Below are 14770 nucleotides of genomic sequence, written 5' to 3' on the forward strand. Positions count from 1 at the left end.
CATGATAAAATACCATTACCACACCTAAGAAAATGAAAAATAAATGACCAATTGTTACAAAATTTCATTACGACTATTTTTTTCCTAATTCAGTATCTAATCAAGGTGTAAGCCATATATTAGTTATGTCTCTTTTATTTCTTTTAAACTAGAACAGTACCCCCTACCCACTATCTTTTTTCCCTTTCCATGGCGCTGCCTTTTTAAAAGAATCTTGGCTTCTTGTTTATAGAATGTCTCATATCCTGATCTTGTCTGATAATCAGACATCTCACGGTATTGTTAACACACGTTTCAGTATTCCTATCTATTTCTTGTAAATTGTATAAAAAGGCTTGATTAAATTTAGATTAAACTTTATTTTTACAAGAATACTTCATAGGTGATGCTTTGCACTTTATTCATATCATATCCATTAAGAGGCACCAATGTCAGGTTGTCCTAGCGATGTGAAGTTTGATCTTGCAAAATGGTACTTCCAGATCATGCCAGTGTATATGTACATTCTCCCTTTGTAATTAACCATCCCTGAGGTGGCATTCAGATTCTGGGTGAATATCTTGTTCAGTAATTTTTTATTAATTGCTTTCAGTATGCATTAATCTTGACTGGATCAAAAATTATATTGAGGGTGGCAAAATGATCATACCCCAATTCTATCATTTATATATATTTATATATATAAAGAAGAGCTCTCCCTTTCAGGAGTTATAGTTATTTAGTCATTTATTTTGAGTGTCTTTGTAGACTCAGAAAAAAAATTTTTTAAATTCAGGTGTATTACGAGTTATCATCATTATGTATTTTGATCTTCGGATTATCCCAAATTTGGCTAGTGAAAACCCCTTTAAGTTGGCTACTGTACCGTGTCTTTTTGACATGACCCCATTACTATTTGAGGACATTTATGTTTTCTGGAACAACAAGATGTTCTAGGCTCACCTTGTACATTCTTTGCTCCAGACCTGGAAACAACCTTTTTTCTCCAAGAAGCCCTGGTTCATTTTAGTAGGGACTGGTACATAGACACCAAAATATTGGCATTAGGTGTGGTCATTGCCAAATGAGTGTTATTGCTTCTAGGCCCAGAGCTCTTTTAAAAGGTCCCTTTGCTAATGAAGTTCACAGTTAGATCCAGTATCCAGTTCAGCAAATTCAGCTTATTCAGCTTATTTTGACTAGTGTTTACAAGTGGTATAAGGGATAAAGAGGTGAAATAGACATATTCCTTCTTATTACAAGTTTACAATTGAGACTGAAAGACTTCTAAGTCATGGTCTATACAGAGCAATTGTGATGAGAGTTATGTAGTAATACAGAGAATAAGAAATTGTTCTTGTTTGGCTTTTTAAAATTTTTTGAAACACACACACACGCACGCACGCACGCACGCACGCACGCCTCAGCTCCTGGACAGCAGGGATCTGTATATAATTCAACTGAATATCTTTTTGCTTTAGTTTCCTCCTCTTCTACTTTTGCTACCAGGCCTACTTCTCTGGGTTATTGTGCAGGTTAAATGAGACAAATAATGTGAAACACTTAGGATGGAGCCCGGCAATTTTTTTAAGATACTAAAAGCATGGGAGGAGTAGTTATCTCCACTAGTTGTCCATTTCTCATTTTCTCTTTCCCAGCAGAACCTCAATTTTGTGCAGTACAGTAGCTATTATTATTATTATTGATTTTTTAAAATTGCTGTTGCTAGAACTTAGTGAGCCTGTGCCAGGCGATGCGGGAGAAAATGCAGCCTTCTCTCAATCTGTTCTGCCTATGAAACCAGTGGAGATAGAGATTGAAACACCAGAGCAGGCGAAAGCAAGAGAAAGAAGGTAAGATTAGGCACTTACTTCTAGATTCCTGTCACATATAATCTGCAACGACTGCTACTAATGAAAACTTATGAGAAACATATAGGAGACCAGGGCTGAGTATCACAGTGGTCAGGAATATTAGGTGAGAGAGCCCTGGATTCTCCTTTAGGACTTGAATCAGAAATTTTTGTGTCCTGGCTGGGCAGGAGATGGGGAGAGAAAACTATGTATTGACTCTGTATGCCAAGGCCTCTGCAGGTTGTTCATTCTCTTACTTAATCTTTAGAACAGTATATGAATGAGGAGCCAGAGGCTCAGAGAGGTTAAGTATAATTTCAGGAGTCACTTTGTCAGTAAGTGGGTGAGCCAAGATCTAAATTCTTGTCAGGCTGACAGGGCAGCTTGTGCTTTCCGACCCCATCACACAGCAGGACTTGAGGTAGTGCCCCCCCCATGGTAGGATGCCCCCATTCCATCCCAGTATCCCTAGTACTTCTGCAGCCTCTGTGGCTTGAAAACCTGGAGCACAACACCTGGTAGTTACTTGGTTAATGAGTTCCACTGTGTGGGCACATTACTAGCCATGCAGTAGGAAAATAAGTCATTCAAGAAGTGTTAAGTTTTCTGAAGATGCATGGGACACAGACATGAAAGGTTTTACACCAGAACAGCATTATACAAATGAGTGTACATTAATAGAAAATAAAAATGGTGGTTGCTAGGAGGGCCTCAGCCATTGGGAGGCCAGGCAGTTGGAGAAGACTTCCTGGAGGATATGAGCTTCAGCTCATGTTCACGAGGCGTGATTTTGTGCAGCTTGACAGAAGGGCAGTCCGGGTGGAGACTGTCCTGAGCTAAGTAAGGTTTGTAGGTGAGAAGGAGCAAAAAGAGTATGCAAAAAATACATAACTTTAAAAAATGTACTTGGTAACATAGCCTTGCACAAGAAAACAAGGAAAGCAATTCATACACCATTGCGAGTAAAAGGGATTGACTAGGGGAATGGAGTCAGGTTTCAGTTTCCCAGTTGAAAATAAAGCTAGAATAAGTTTATGGTAACTGAAAAAAAAAAAAAGCAGCATACCAAATTGTTCGTAAAGATTATTTTAGTACAAACATAAACGAGTGTAAGGAAGTAAACTGTTCATACTGATTGCCTCTAGGTGACAGCACCTGGGGGCATTTTTTTTGTTGTTGATTTCACCTTCCTAAAGAGCACACAGACCAAGAAACTCCATTGCCTGCAGGACTTAATTCACATCTCTTAGCATGACCTACATGCCACAGGGAGCCCAGATGACATTCACATTCACATTTTGCAATATGTATTACAGTGAAAAAATACAAATGGAGTTTGAGATACATCTTCGGAGGCTGATGAAACGTTTTAGTAAAGAAGTCCATGAAGACACACACAAGGTAAGGGCAGCAAATGAAGGGAAAGGACAGTATTCCTCTTTGTCAAGGCTGGGTGCTATGGCAGAAAGAACTTGGGGTCAGTCAGTCAAACCTGGGTTTTGTTTCTGGCTCTTCTACTCACTGTGTGACCTTGGCAGTTTTTTTATTCTTGCTGAGCCTTAGTTTCCTCATCTTTGAAGTGAGAGGTAATAATAGTATCTTCTTTGGTAGGTGGTTGTGAGGGTTAAGCAGATATCATATATAAAACATGTAGCACAATGCCTGGCAAGACGCAGGGGATAAACAGGCACGCTCCTTTCATCTCCTCTTTGAACTGTTTAATTATATTAGTTCTGATCTCAGCTAAAGTCTCTGGTTTTTGACTTCAGCCAGTAGGTATTAAACACGTATTATGGACCTAGCAAGGTACTTGACATTGTGGGAAGAGAGACTTGTATAAAACTTATTTCCTAGTTAAGGAGTTTCTGATCTCACAGATGGAACAAGAAAGACTTCAAAACAGAAATTCAAGACTTAAAGAAGGAAAGGGAATAGTGCGGGTCCAATTAGCTGAGGAAGGCTTTATTTAGGGGAAAGGGCAGCATGGGTGAGATGGGAGAGGACAGAGTCTATGAAGACTGCTCTTGCCGAGTTTTGGAGGGGATGGTGGGACAACCAGTTTTCCCACATCTTGAAGGACGTGTGTTGGAGACACGTTGAAAGTGAGGAAAGGGAGGGTTTTGACTTTCCTTAATTAGCAGCAGGCAGCCAGGGAATGTAGAGATGCAACTGATGGAAGAGACACCTCAGCAGCCACAGAAATCTAGAGGTGGGGTGAGCACATAGCAAAGACAGTGAGGAGATGAGATGAGATGAGATGAGAACTGAAGTGATTCCCACTTTGTAACAGCCTTGGACATTAAATGAGGTAGCTGTCTTTCTTTTACCTTTTGGCATTAGAGATGAAAGAAGGGAAAAATTACTATAACTCCGAGATTTGAAGCTTAAGTGAGGGTAGAAGGGCAGCACCATTGATTGAAATACGGAAGCTATAAGTAGGAAGGAAGGAAGACATTTTGGAGGGAAAACGATGCAAAGCTATGGGTGAGAGAAGGGGGAGACTATCACATGATCATTTCAGTAGGTTGAGAAAGGGTGGAGTGGGAGCTCAGATGTGGGGACCAGTGTAGGGTTTGAAGTGGAGGGGGCTGGCTTCAAGGACACATGGCAGTGCAGAGAGCAGTGCGGTGAACCCCATGCCATCCTCTCAGCTTTAACAGTTACTAGCCTGTGAGTAGTCTTGCTATTCTCTTCCCCCACTCACTTTTCCTCCTGATATTTTTGGCTCAAACCAGACATTGTTGCATTTCATCCATAGATCTTTTGATACATGTATCTCTAACAGACAAGGCCTCTTAAAATAAGTTAGTATTTTGAAGCTTTGAGGTTTAAGGCTCTTGAGAGAATGAATATCTAGGAAGAAGAGGGGGTGACAGACAAAATCTTGGGAAATACCTGAAGTTAATATTTTTACTTTTTTCTATGTTAACAAATATTTTCTGCACAGAAAATGTCCTTTAACTTGGCAGCAAAAATCCCTCTAATTTTCAGCCTTTCTTTACTGTCTTCTCTTTCTTTTTCTTCGCAGGTTCACCTTCTGTGCCTACTAGCAAATGGCTTCTATCGAAATAACATCTGCAACCAGCCCGATCTGCAGGCTATTGGCCTCTCCATCATCCCAACTCGCTTTACCAGAGTGCCTCCTCAAGACGTGGATATCTGCTACCTGTCAAACCTGGTGAAGTGGTATGGCCCTCCAACCTGTCTCGCAAAGCCTTAGTGTAGGATTTGTACCTTTCTCAGAGGTTGGGTGCAGGTCACTTCCACAGATATCCTCTGAGATGATTCTGTGTGCCAGGCGGTGGTCATGGCATTGAAGATAGAGAAATGTCAGGCATAATCTCTGTCCTGAAAGAACTCCCAGGTTGGTCAGGAAGATAGATACACCCCCAGTAATTAGAGTAGTATGATGAGTACTCCGGAAGAGGTATGCTCTGGACTGCGGGCACACAGAGCAGGGCCACTTAAGTGGGGGGTCTGGGAATGCACCCCAGGAAGGAGAAGACTCCCTAAGGAGGTAAAGTCTGAGTTGGGTCTTCAAGTGATGAGTAGAAGTTAGCCAGACAGGGTGGGAAGACTAGAACAGAGGCAGATGAGGCTCCCTCTTCTGATTTTCTTGGCTATAAAAGAATAGCATTCCTCTTTGCTTTGGCCTCTGACACAAGGAAATGCTTGGTTTCTCTCCAGGTTCATTGGAACATTTACAGTTAACACAGACCTTTCAACAAATGAACAAGATGACCTACAGACTACGTTGCAAAGGAGATTTGCTATTTACTCTGCACGGGATGATGAAGAATTGGTCCACGTGAGTGATTCCTCCTGGCAACATTTTTTATTAGTACCATTAGCAAATGACGATGGCAGTCATGTGCCAGATGCCATTCCAGGTGGTTTTTATTTAGCTCTCATAAAATAAAAATTAGGTACTAAAGCTCAGAGAGGCTAAGTAACTTTCTTAGTTGGCAAGTATTGGAATCATAATTGGGACCAGTGTGTGAGTTGAAAGGATACCCTCTTTCCTTTCTATTACTTGGCATTCTGGTATGTTAAAGCACTGAATTTTTGGTCAAGTGCTGTAGAATTATTTCTGCTAACTATTCATAATTTCTGTTCAAAAGCTCCGAGGAAATGTTATACCAAATTGGCTGCTGAAATGCATGAGAAAGTGTTTCTATACCTTCCAATTTGGGTGATGACAGTGGCAGGCAGCCATGCAGTAAAGAAAGTTGTATCCACCAAAAGGAGTTGTGGTGAGGAGCGCTTATGTGTAGACAGGCTTTTATCAAACACTTGAAAATACACTTAGGTAAGACTCTGTCTGAATGAAACAAAAATGGTGATAGAAATATGGTTTTATCCCTGGAAGATTCCTATTAATGCATATACTTGTGCCTGAGCCCCACATTCCCTGTTTGCTTAGGAAAAGAGACCAGACTTTTTGTTTCTTCAAGGCTAGATAACTGGCATCTTTACCTCTCTTGTTCTTATTTGGCTTAATAAAGTCTGAGATACCTGGCGTAGCCAGTAATTATGCTATCATTCCACTACCCAAAGGAAAACATTAAGTATTGTTTTCCCAGACTTTGTTCCTGTATATTTGTGGACAGATATATATTTGTTTTGATTATGGGGTTTTTTTAAAGCAAAAAAAAAAAAAAAAGTTATTTATAAAAACAAACAATTCAGTGACATTTAGTGCATTTAGAATATTATGTAACTGCCACCTCTATTCCAAAACATTTTTGCTACCCCAAAAGGAAATCCTGTACCCATTAAACAGTTATTCCCCATTCTACTCTTATTCCCACTCCCTCAAGCACCTAGCACCACTAATGTGCATTCATTTTCTATAGATTTACATATTCTGTATATTTCATATCAAAGAAATACAGCATTTGACCTTTTGTGTCTGGCTTCTTTCACTTAGCATAATGTTTTCAAGGTTCATCCACATTTGTAGATTGTGTCAGTACTTCATTCCTTTTTTATGGATGAATAATATTCCTTTGTATAGGTATACCACATTTTGTTTATTCATTCAATTGATGCACATTTAAGTTGTTTCCACCTTTTGGCTATTATGAAGAGAACTGCTGTAAACGTGTGTACGTATATTTGTTGAGTAATTGTTTTCAGTTCTTTTGGGTATATACCTAGGAGTGGAGTTACTGAATCAGAAGGTACTTGTATGTTGAACTTTTTGAGGAATTGCCAAACTATTTTCTACAGTAGCTGCACCATTTTATATTCCCACCAGCAATGTTTCAGAGTTCCAATTTCTCCAAATCCTCACCAACACTTTTCTTTTTTTTTTTTTTTTATAGTCATCCTAATAGGTATGAAGTGGTATCTCACTGTGGTTTTGATTTGCATTTGCTTGATGACTAATGATGCTTGACAACTTTTCATATGTGTATTGACCATTTGTGTATCTGCTTTGGGGAAATGTCTATAAAAGTATTTCACCCATTTTTTAATTGGGTTCTTTGTCTTTTTGTTGTTGAGTTGTAAGAGTTCTTTATATATTTTGGATACTAGACACTGATCAAATATATGCTTTGCAAATATTTTATGTGATATCTAAGACTCCATTGCCAAATCCAAGATCCTAAAGATCTCCTCCTATATTTTGTTCTAGGAGTTTTATAGTTTTAGCTCTTACAATGTTAATTGTATCAGTTAATAATAAGTTGTCAACTAAACTGTAGATACTATTTGGATTTTTCAAGTTTTTCCACTAATGCGTTTCTTTTGTTCTAGGATCCAACCCAGAATACCATGTTGCATTTAGTCATTATGTCTACTTGGTCTCTTCCAATCTGTGACAGTTTCTTAGTCTTCTATTTTCTTTCATTACCTTGATGTTTTTGAAGAGTGCTGCCTAGGAATTTTGTAGTATGTCCCTCAATTTGGGTTTCTCTGGTATTTTCTTATCCCTTTGTCTTTCACTTCAGAAGAAACAAGGCAAAAGTAATTATTTTTTTAAATATAACATAGCTTTTCACAGAAAAGCTGCCTATTTGTTTCTGATTTTTACCCCTGGCTTTCTCAGTAGGGTATTACAGTAATTCATGAGAAACATTGGGACCCTGAGATCTGTGTAGTTGCTTTATCACTGCTGCAGTTTTGGAGGTTAATTCCCATGAGGAGGCTCCCATTCTTCCAAGTTTATAGAATGCTTAGAACTGCAGCCTCCAGTTAAAAGATTCATTGTGGGGAAAATAGGGAAAATAGAATATAGGGAATAGACTTTGGGCATCTGATAATTATGTTTTCTATGGTTTCTTTTCAAAGTGATGTTTCATTTTATTTTCAAAGTGATGTTTCATTTTATTTACTTTAATCACAAACATAACACATGTCGAATGCGTTATGAAGGTAGGTAAGCTGGAAAAAAAAACACTTGTAAATACTCATAACCCGGTATATGGGTTCTTTTTAAAATATATACATATTTATATTTATATACAATTTATTCTTACAAAAATTAACATTAAAAAACAAATTTCTATTTTTCTTTACTGTATGGTGAACAGTTTCCCATTTTTCTACAAAGATAAATCTCAGCAGTATCATTTTAAATAGTATCAAGGGTTTTAGACTCTTATTTTTGACAGCTTGGTTGTTTTTACTTTTCCCTGTTATAAATAAGCACCATGACAAGCAACACTGAATTAATTAAATCTTTATATTTTTTTCTTAGGATAAATGTGTTATTCTTTTTTATTATAGATATTTTTACTGATTCTCCGGGCCTTGCAGCTCCCAACCCGACTGGTATTATCTCTACAGCCAGTTCCTCTGAAGTTATCAGCAGCCAAGGTAAGGTTCTCAGGACTTTTAGAGAAAAGGATAGTTGGTCAGGGATGAGTTAGAAATGATCAGACTTAAAAAAAATTAGTTGTTAGACTATTTTTAAGGGTCAGTATTCATGGAGCATGGGTTACTTTGAGATCATCTTGCTCAACCCTGTGATGGCAATACTGGACACATGGATGGATATCTAGCAATCTGAGCTGTTGCATGTGCAAAGGAGCCTGCGGCAGGTCTTGGCTCCCAGTGCTTTAGTTTCTCTTCTGTAAAATGGTAGAATGGTACCCTGCCCTCCTTAGCAGCAATGTGGAGTGATGATGGGTGAAGGAATCTGAATTCTGCAGTCATCTAAGAAGGAGGCTGAATACTGTACTCACTGGGGTTTTGGCATTGTCTGAAACTTGTCCAGATACTGATTTTAATAACTTCTGTATTCTTAATATTATAACTTTGTTCACTCCATTAGTATTTGCAAAATGCATTATGTGCAAGGTGTGTATTATTGTTGCTGAGGAAACTGGGGTTCAGAGGTTATATAATTTACCTAACTCACATAACACAAGAAACAGAACACTGAACCCAGGTTTGTCTCTTTCCACATCTGGTGCTCTTTTGCCTATGCCACAGTTTAGAGTAAAAGGAATTATATTGTGGCCTTGTCTTAGGTGCTATAGATTTTAGCAAATATTTTCTTACAACCCAAAAGGATAGCCAGTCAATCACTGTCTGAGCTGGGGACATCTTATGTATGCTGGTTCTCCAGCCAGTGACTTAGCCCCATTAGATGACAGGATCTCTATCCTAACATTAGCAAAAAAGAAAAAGCAAAACTTCTCTTTTGTTTCATGGAAAGAAACCTTCTAAAGAGAGATCCATAGAGTGTCCTGGAGGCTCTTCAGAAACTTCTAGCCAAGTTCCAGAAAACCAAACCAAACCAAAGACCAGCAGAGAAACTAGACAAGAGGACACCACTTCTAAGAGCACTGACAGTCCAAGTGTCAAAGGGAAGAGGAGCAAAGCAGCCGCCATCAGGAAGAAACAGAGAGAGCCCCCCTCCAGTGGGGAAGAAGAGGACAAGGTGGAAAAGCAGGAGGAGAAAACTCAGAGACGTGTGCGTGGCCGGGAGCGGCGGGTAGCCTCTAGGGTGTCCTATAAAGAAGAGAGTGGGAGTGACAAGGCCAGCAGTGGCTCTGACTTTGAGCTCTCTGCTGAAGAAGACTGTCATTCATCCAATGAGGATTCTGAGCCTGGCCCTCCAAGACAGAGGAGGGCCCCAGCCCCTCAGAGCACAAAGGCAGGATCCAAAAGTGACTCCAGGACCCAACATGGAAGCCACCCTAAGCACCCAGGCTTTCCAGCAGCATCTGCAAGTTCTTCAAGCAGTAAGAGTAAGAGAGGCAAGAAAATGTCCAGTAACGGTGAGGAGACAGAAAGAGGAAAAGCAGCTGGTGTAAACCAGTGGCTCGAGGTATTCTATGAGCAGGAGGAAAAGTGGACATGTGTGGACTGTGTGCACGGTGTGGTGGGCCAGGCTCTGACATGTTACAAATACGCCACAAAGCCGATGACCTACGTTGTAGGCATCGACAACAATGGCTGGGTCCGGGATGTCACCCAGAGGTACGACCCCGCCTGGATGACAGCAACTCGCAAGTGCCGGGTTGATGCCAAGTGGTGGGCTGAAACCTTGAGACCCTACCAAAGCCCATTGGTGGAAAGGGAAAAGAAAGAAGACTTGGAGGTAAGGAATCGGTTGCCACAGACGTGAAGACCCAGTCCAGTTATTAAAATTATTCCCATTTCAAGCACCTTATGTATTCCTAGCTCAGCCTGTGTTGGGTATTTTTGGTATTTATCTCATTAATTATCACAACTCTGTAAAGCTGGGATTATTATTACCTTAATTTTACTAGTTAAAAATTTAGGACCCAAGAGATGAACTGACTTGTTAGTTTAACCCAGGTATATCCAGCTTTGAAGCCTGTGTGCTTTTAGTTATTGCTCAGTTATAAATTCGGAGCTTTAAAATAATTTTTGCAAGTCATTTAAGTCATACTGAGTGAAAGAAGAAAAAACTCATTGTTTCCCCATTTCTCATCATGTACACTCATACAAGCATGTGCACAAACAGCCCTCCACAGATCTAGAACACTCATCTCCTGGGAAGGAAGGGACTTGGGATGAGGAAATATCTATTGAGAAGGCATACTGGAAGCCAACTTCTAAAACAGAACATAGTGTGTCACTTGGTGCTAGGAGGAGGGCCTGAGCCGCTTGTACAAGGGCAGTTGTAGAGCTCAGCATTTTTACATGAGAACAAGGCCAGATTTGCCAAAGAACTATTCCCAGTTCCTCAGGATGTGTGAAACTGGGCTTATTTAGTGTTCCTTGTAGCAATGTAGTTTAACCTGCATTGAGAGTTTGCTCTGGGGGTGTTCCTGGTTCATTTTATTTTAAAATGACAGAGTAAATGGGAGTTGTGCATATAGTATTGGGACTAACCTAATTAAAGTCTTAATACTGGAAGTGAACCTCATGGAAGAGGGTCCATCTTACTTCTGGCCACTCCGCATTGCCAGTCCTCATGTATTGAGGGTTTCAAAAAGTACTAAAGGAAAGCTTAGGAGACCTGGATGAATAGGATGTGAATTACAGCAGTGGAATTGCCCATGGAGAAATCAGAATCCTTAAAGAAATGCTAATAGAACATGTATTATAGTTAACTAAAAAAAAAAAAAAAAAAAAAAACCATAGAGTGAACAGCTCATTTCAATTTCTTGTGAGTGCAGTCATGGTAACCCGTGTTGCAAAATAGTGATGTCACTTTGCAATAAGGCCTCTTTCCTTTAGAAAGCTTTATGTATTTCTACCTTGAAGCTCCTTAATAGAGCAGACACTGATTTGCAAGGGCTGGCTAAGGTGTCTCTGGACTGGGAATAGGTCAGATGACTTTCCAAAGTTGCCACTAGCCACAGAATTACTTGATTCTTCATAGCTCTCTATTTACCTAAAACCTACTTAACATCAGAGCTACAATGCAGTGTTAGTCATTAGTGCTCATGAAACCTCTGCTCCAAAGTTGGTCTGAAGATCACCCACCTCAACCCTCACTTCCTCTTCTAAACCACACACTCAACATCGTCTCTCTGGCCTTTGTAGTTTCAGGCAAAGCACCTGGAACAGCCTTTGCCCACTGTCATTGGCACATATAAGAACCACCCTCTGTACGCCCTGAAGAGGCATCTCTTGAAATATGAGGCCATCTATCCTGAGACAGCTGCGATCATTGGTTATTGTCGTGGAGAAGCTGTCTATTCCAGGTGCGTGAGGCAGCCTGGTAGCTTTGTGGGCTTCCTGATGGCTTGGGATTATCAACCTTCTTCCAGGACAAGGGGCTAATAATATCCTTCATCTCATTCGTCAAACGGGGTGAGCTTCATAGTGCATGAATGTGCTGTCATGTGGGGAGATGTGTAGGAAAGATTGAAGCTTGGAAGTTAAAATGATGAGGATGAGCAGAGGGGGGAAAAGTTTAGAGGAAAAATTAAAAGTAGGACAAAATAAGGTTTATATAGGATGATATAAACACACTCTTCAAATATAAGTTGAAAACATACAAAAGGAAAGAAGAAAAGGTTTGATAATGAAAGTTAAAATGAGTGGCTATTTTAATGGGTACAGAGCTTCTGTTTGAGAAGATGAAAAAGTTCTGAAGATGGATGGTGGTGATGGTTAAATAACTGAGCTATTCACATAAAAATTATTAAGATGGTAAGTTTTTTGTTGTGTATGTTTTATCCATAGTCAAAAGAAGTTGCCAAAGAAGAAGAGAAGGGAATAAGAGTAGACGAATGAAAAATGTATACAAAATTAAAAATTTATAATACAAATTTAGGATAAGGAAAAAAAATAGAACTTTTAAGGAATAGCAATAGAGAAGAAAATAAAAGTTTTTTTTTTTAATTGAAATATAAGATCAGAAAATAGAGGATGTCGTTAAGAAATGGGAAAAGAAAGAGAAAAAAAGGAAACTCATGATTAGGTGGTTTGAGTCCTAACTGAGGACTTCCTCCTCGTGTCAGCCCTGCAGGGAGTCATCCAGACCCTCTGTCCAGGGTCTGTGTTGCAGCTTTCTGGTGCACATCAGAAGGGTCATACCTGGTCAAGAGCCTCCCCTACCAACAGTCAAAGGCCTTCAGGGCCCATGCCACCTTGATAGAGGATAAAGCACAGGCTTCTTCAGGTACTTGAGAGAAGAAGTCTGGTGGGAAGGATGTGCCAGCACGGTCCACAGGGACCATGTCAGTCACAGGAGAAAGCATTAAAGGTGGATATTTCTTTTTAATGTGGTAAAATATGCATAACAAAATTTACCATTTAACCATTTTTAAGTGTACAGTTCACTGTCATTAAGTATGTTGACACTGCTGTGCAACCATCACCACCATCTATCTCTAGAACTTTCATCTTTCCAAACTGAAACTCTGTGCCCATTAAACACCAACTCTCTAATTCCCTCTTCCCCCAGACCCTGGCAAGCACCATTCTACTTTGTCTCTATGAGTCTGACTATTCTAGGGATCTCATATAAATGAACTCAGTAGTATTAGTCCTTTTGTAACTGGCATCCAGTGATGGACACGTGTGTTGCTTCCCCTTTTGGCTATTGTGAATAATGCTGCCATGAACACAGGAGTACAAATATCTCTTTGAGACCCTGCTTTCAGTTCTCTTGGATATATGCCCAGAAGTGGAATTGCCAGATCATATGTTAATTCTACGTTTAACTTTTGAAGAACTGATGTACTATTTTCCACAGGGACTGGAGCATTTTACATTCACACCAGCAGAGCACAAGGGTTTTAGTTTCTCAGCATGTTCATCAACACTTGTTTTCTGTTTTTTGATAATGAGCCATCTCTAATGGGTATGACATGATTAAAAGTAGAGATTTATTCTGAAAGGTGTATGCCTACTTCCCTCTGCTATCCTTAGAGATGTCCAGACAATGCACAGCTGCTTACCCCTCCCTGCTGCCTTCCCCACTCCTATCTGAAGACCATGACCATGACCTAATTATTCCTTTGGGCAATCAGAGATGTGCAGCCTGCAGTCAGAGTGTGGCTAGAGCTTTAAGCTCTGACAGTGGTGCTGTGGACAGAGAAGCATTGCTCCAGCACCTGGCAAGTGTCTGGTCTTCCCAGCAACCTTATGAGGCAGAGAGAACAGAGCTCATCCCTAATTGATAGAGGAGGATACTGAAGCTCAGGAAGGGAAAGAGACTTCCCCAGGAAGTGCTGCTAGGAGGTGGCACAGAGGTTTGCCCCATGTCTGTCGTACTGTGCTGAACATCAGCCTGACAAGGGTAGGTGAAAGGCCTGATTTCTATAGTGGAAGGAAACTTAGTGCCATGCTCATTGGAGCCCCGCTCTCTGGGCAGAGTTTAGGGCTGCAAACTGAAGAGGAGATGGGCATGCCCTGTTAAAGGAGGCTCAGCAAGGAAAGTAGTTGAAACTTGTTAGAATTGCAAGGCTGGGGTATAGCTCTTAGCTCTGGAAGGAAGAATAAAGCTGGAGGATCTGTCCCCATAATCACAGGCTGGCAAGAAATTTGACTGTTCCATGGGCATGAGTCTTAATTCTATGATGATTTAGTAGTGTATTATAATTTCCATGTAGTCTTATTTTGGGTTCACCACTCCCCTGGACATTCATCCCTCACACCTCAATATTTAGCAGCAGACTAGACCCTGGGCAGGTACTGGCTCAATGGTAAGGAAATGTGTCTGCACTGCTGTGCTGTCGCCCCCTACAAGCTGCAAAGGGACTCTCACTGTGGGAGGAGGGTTGAGGGCATAGCATGAAGCCTAAGACAGATACGGTAACTCCATGAGGTTAAGATTTGTAAGTGGACGCATACACCCCCCAAAACAGGAAGTCCAAATTAGCTTTCTGCCTAAGGCAAGTCCCCTGCTTCCCTCAAGAGCCGGGCCTGCTCCAGGGCATGAGGCAGAACCTGAGGAGAGAATCAAGGTCCTCGCTCTTCCTTTTGGGAGGTCATAGGGGCACTTGGGTCCTGCAGGTTCCTATGCTTACTGTGCTCCATTAGGCAAGGTGTGAACT

At 40.5% G+C, this 14770-nt stretch overlaps 1 protein-coding gene across 1 annotated transcript in view; it reads left to right on the forward strand.

Annotated features, from left to right (window-relative positions):
• Positions 1 to 14770, forward strand: part of XPC (XPC complex subunit, DNA damage recognition and repair factor) — a 29684-nt gene that overhangs the window by 8457 nt on the left and 6457 nt on the right. The window contains exons 4-10 of the mRNA XM_016141863.2: positions 1709 to 1832; positions 3149 to 3233; positions 4861 to 5018; positions 5520 to 5640; positions 8568 to 8657; positions 9502 to 10389; positions 11808 to 11968. Coding sequence (XP_015997349.2) covers positions 1709 to 1832; positions 3149 to 3233; positions 4861 to 5018; positions 5520 to 5640; positions 8568 to 8657; positions 9502 to 10389; positions 11808 to 11968 — 1627 coding nt within the window. The remainder of the gene's footprint in view (positions 1 to 1708; positions 1833 to 3148; positions 3234 to 4860; positions 5019 to 5519; positions 5641 to 8567; positions 8658 to 9501; positions 10390 to 11807; positions 11969 to 14770) is intronic.

Source organism: Rousettus aegyptiacus, unplaced genomic scaffold (genome assembly GCF_014176215.1).
Source record: "Rousettus aegyptiacus isolate mRouAeg1 unplaced genomic scaffold, mRouAeg1.p scaffold_m13_p_4, whole genome shotgun sequence".
NCBI lineage: Eukaryota > Metazoa > Chordata > Mammalia > Chiroptera > Pteropodidae > Rousettus > Rousettus aegyptiacus.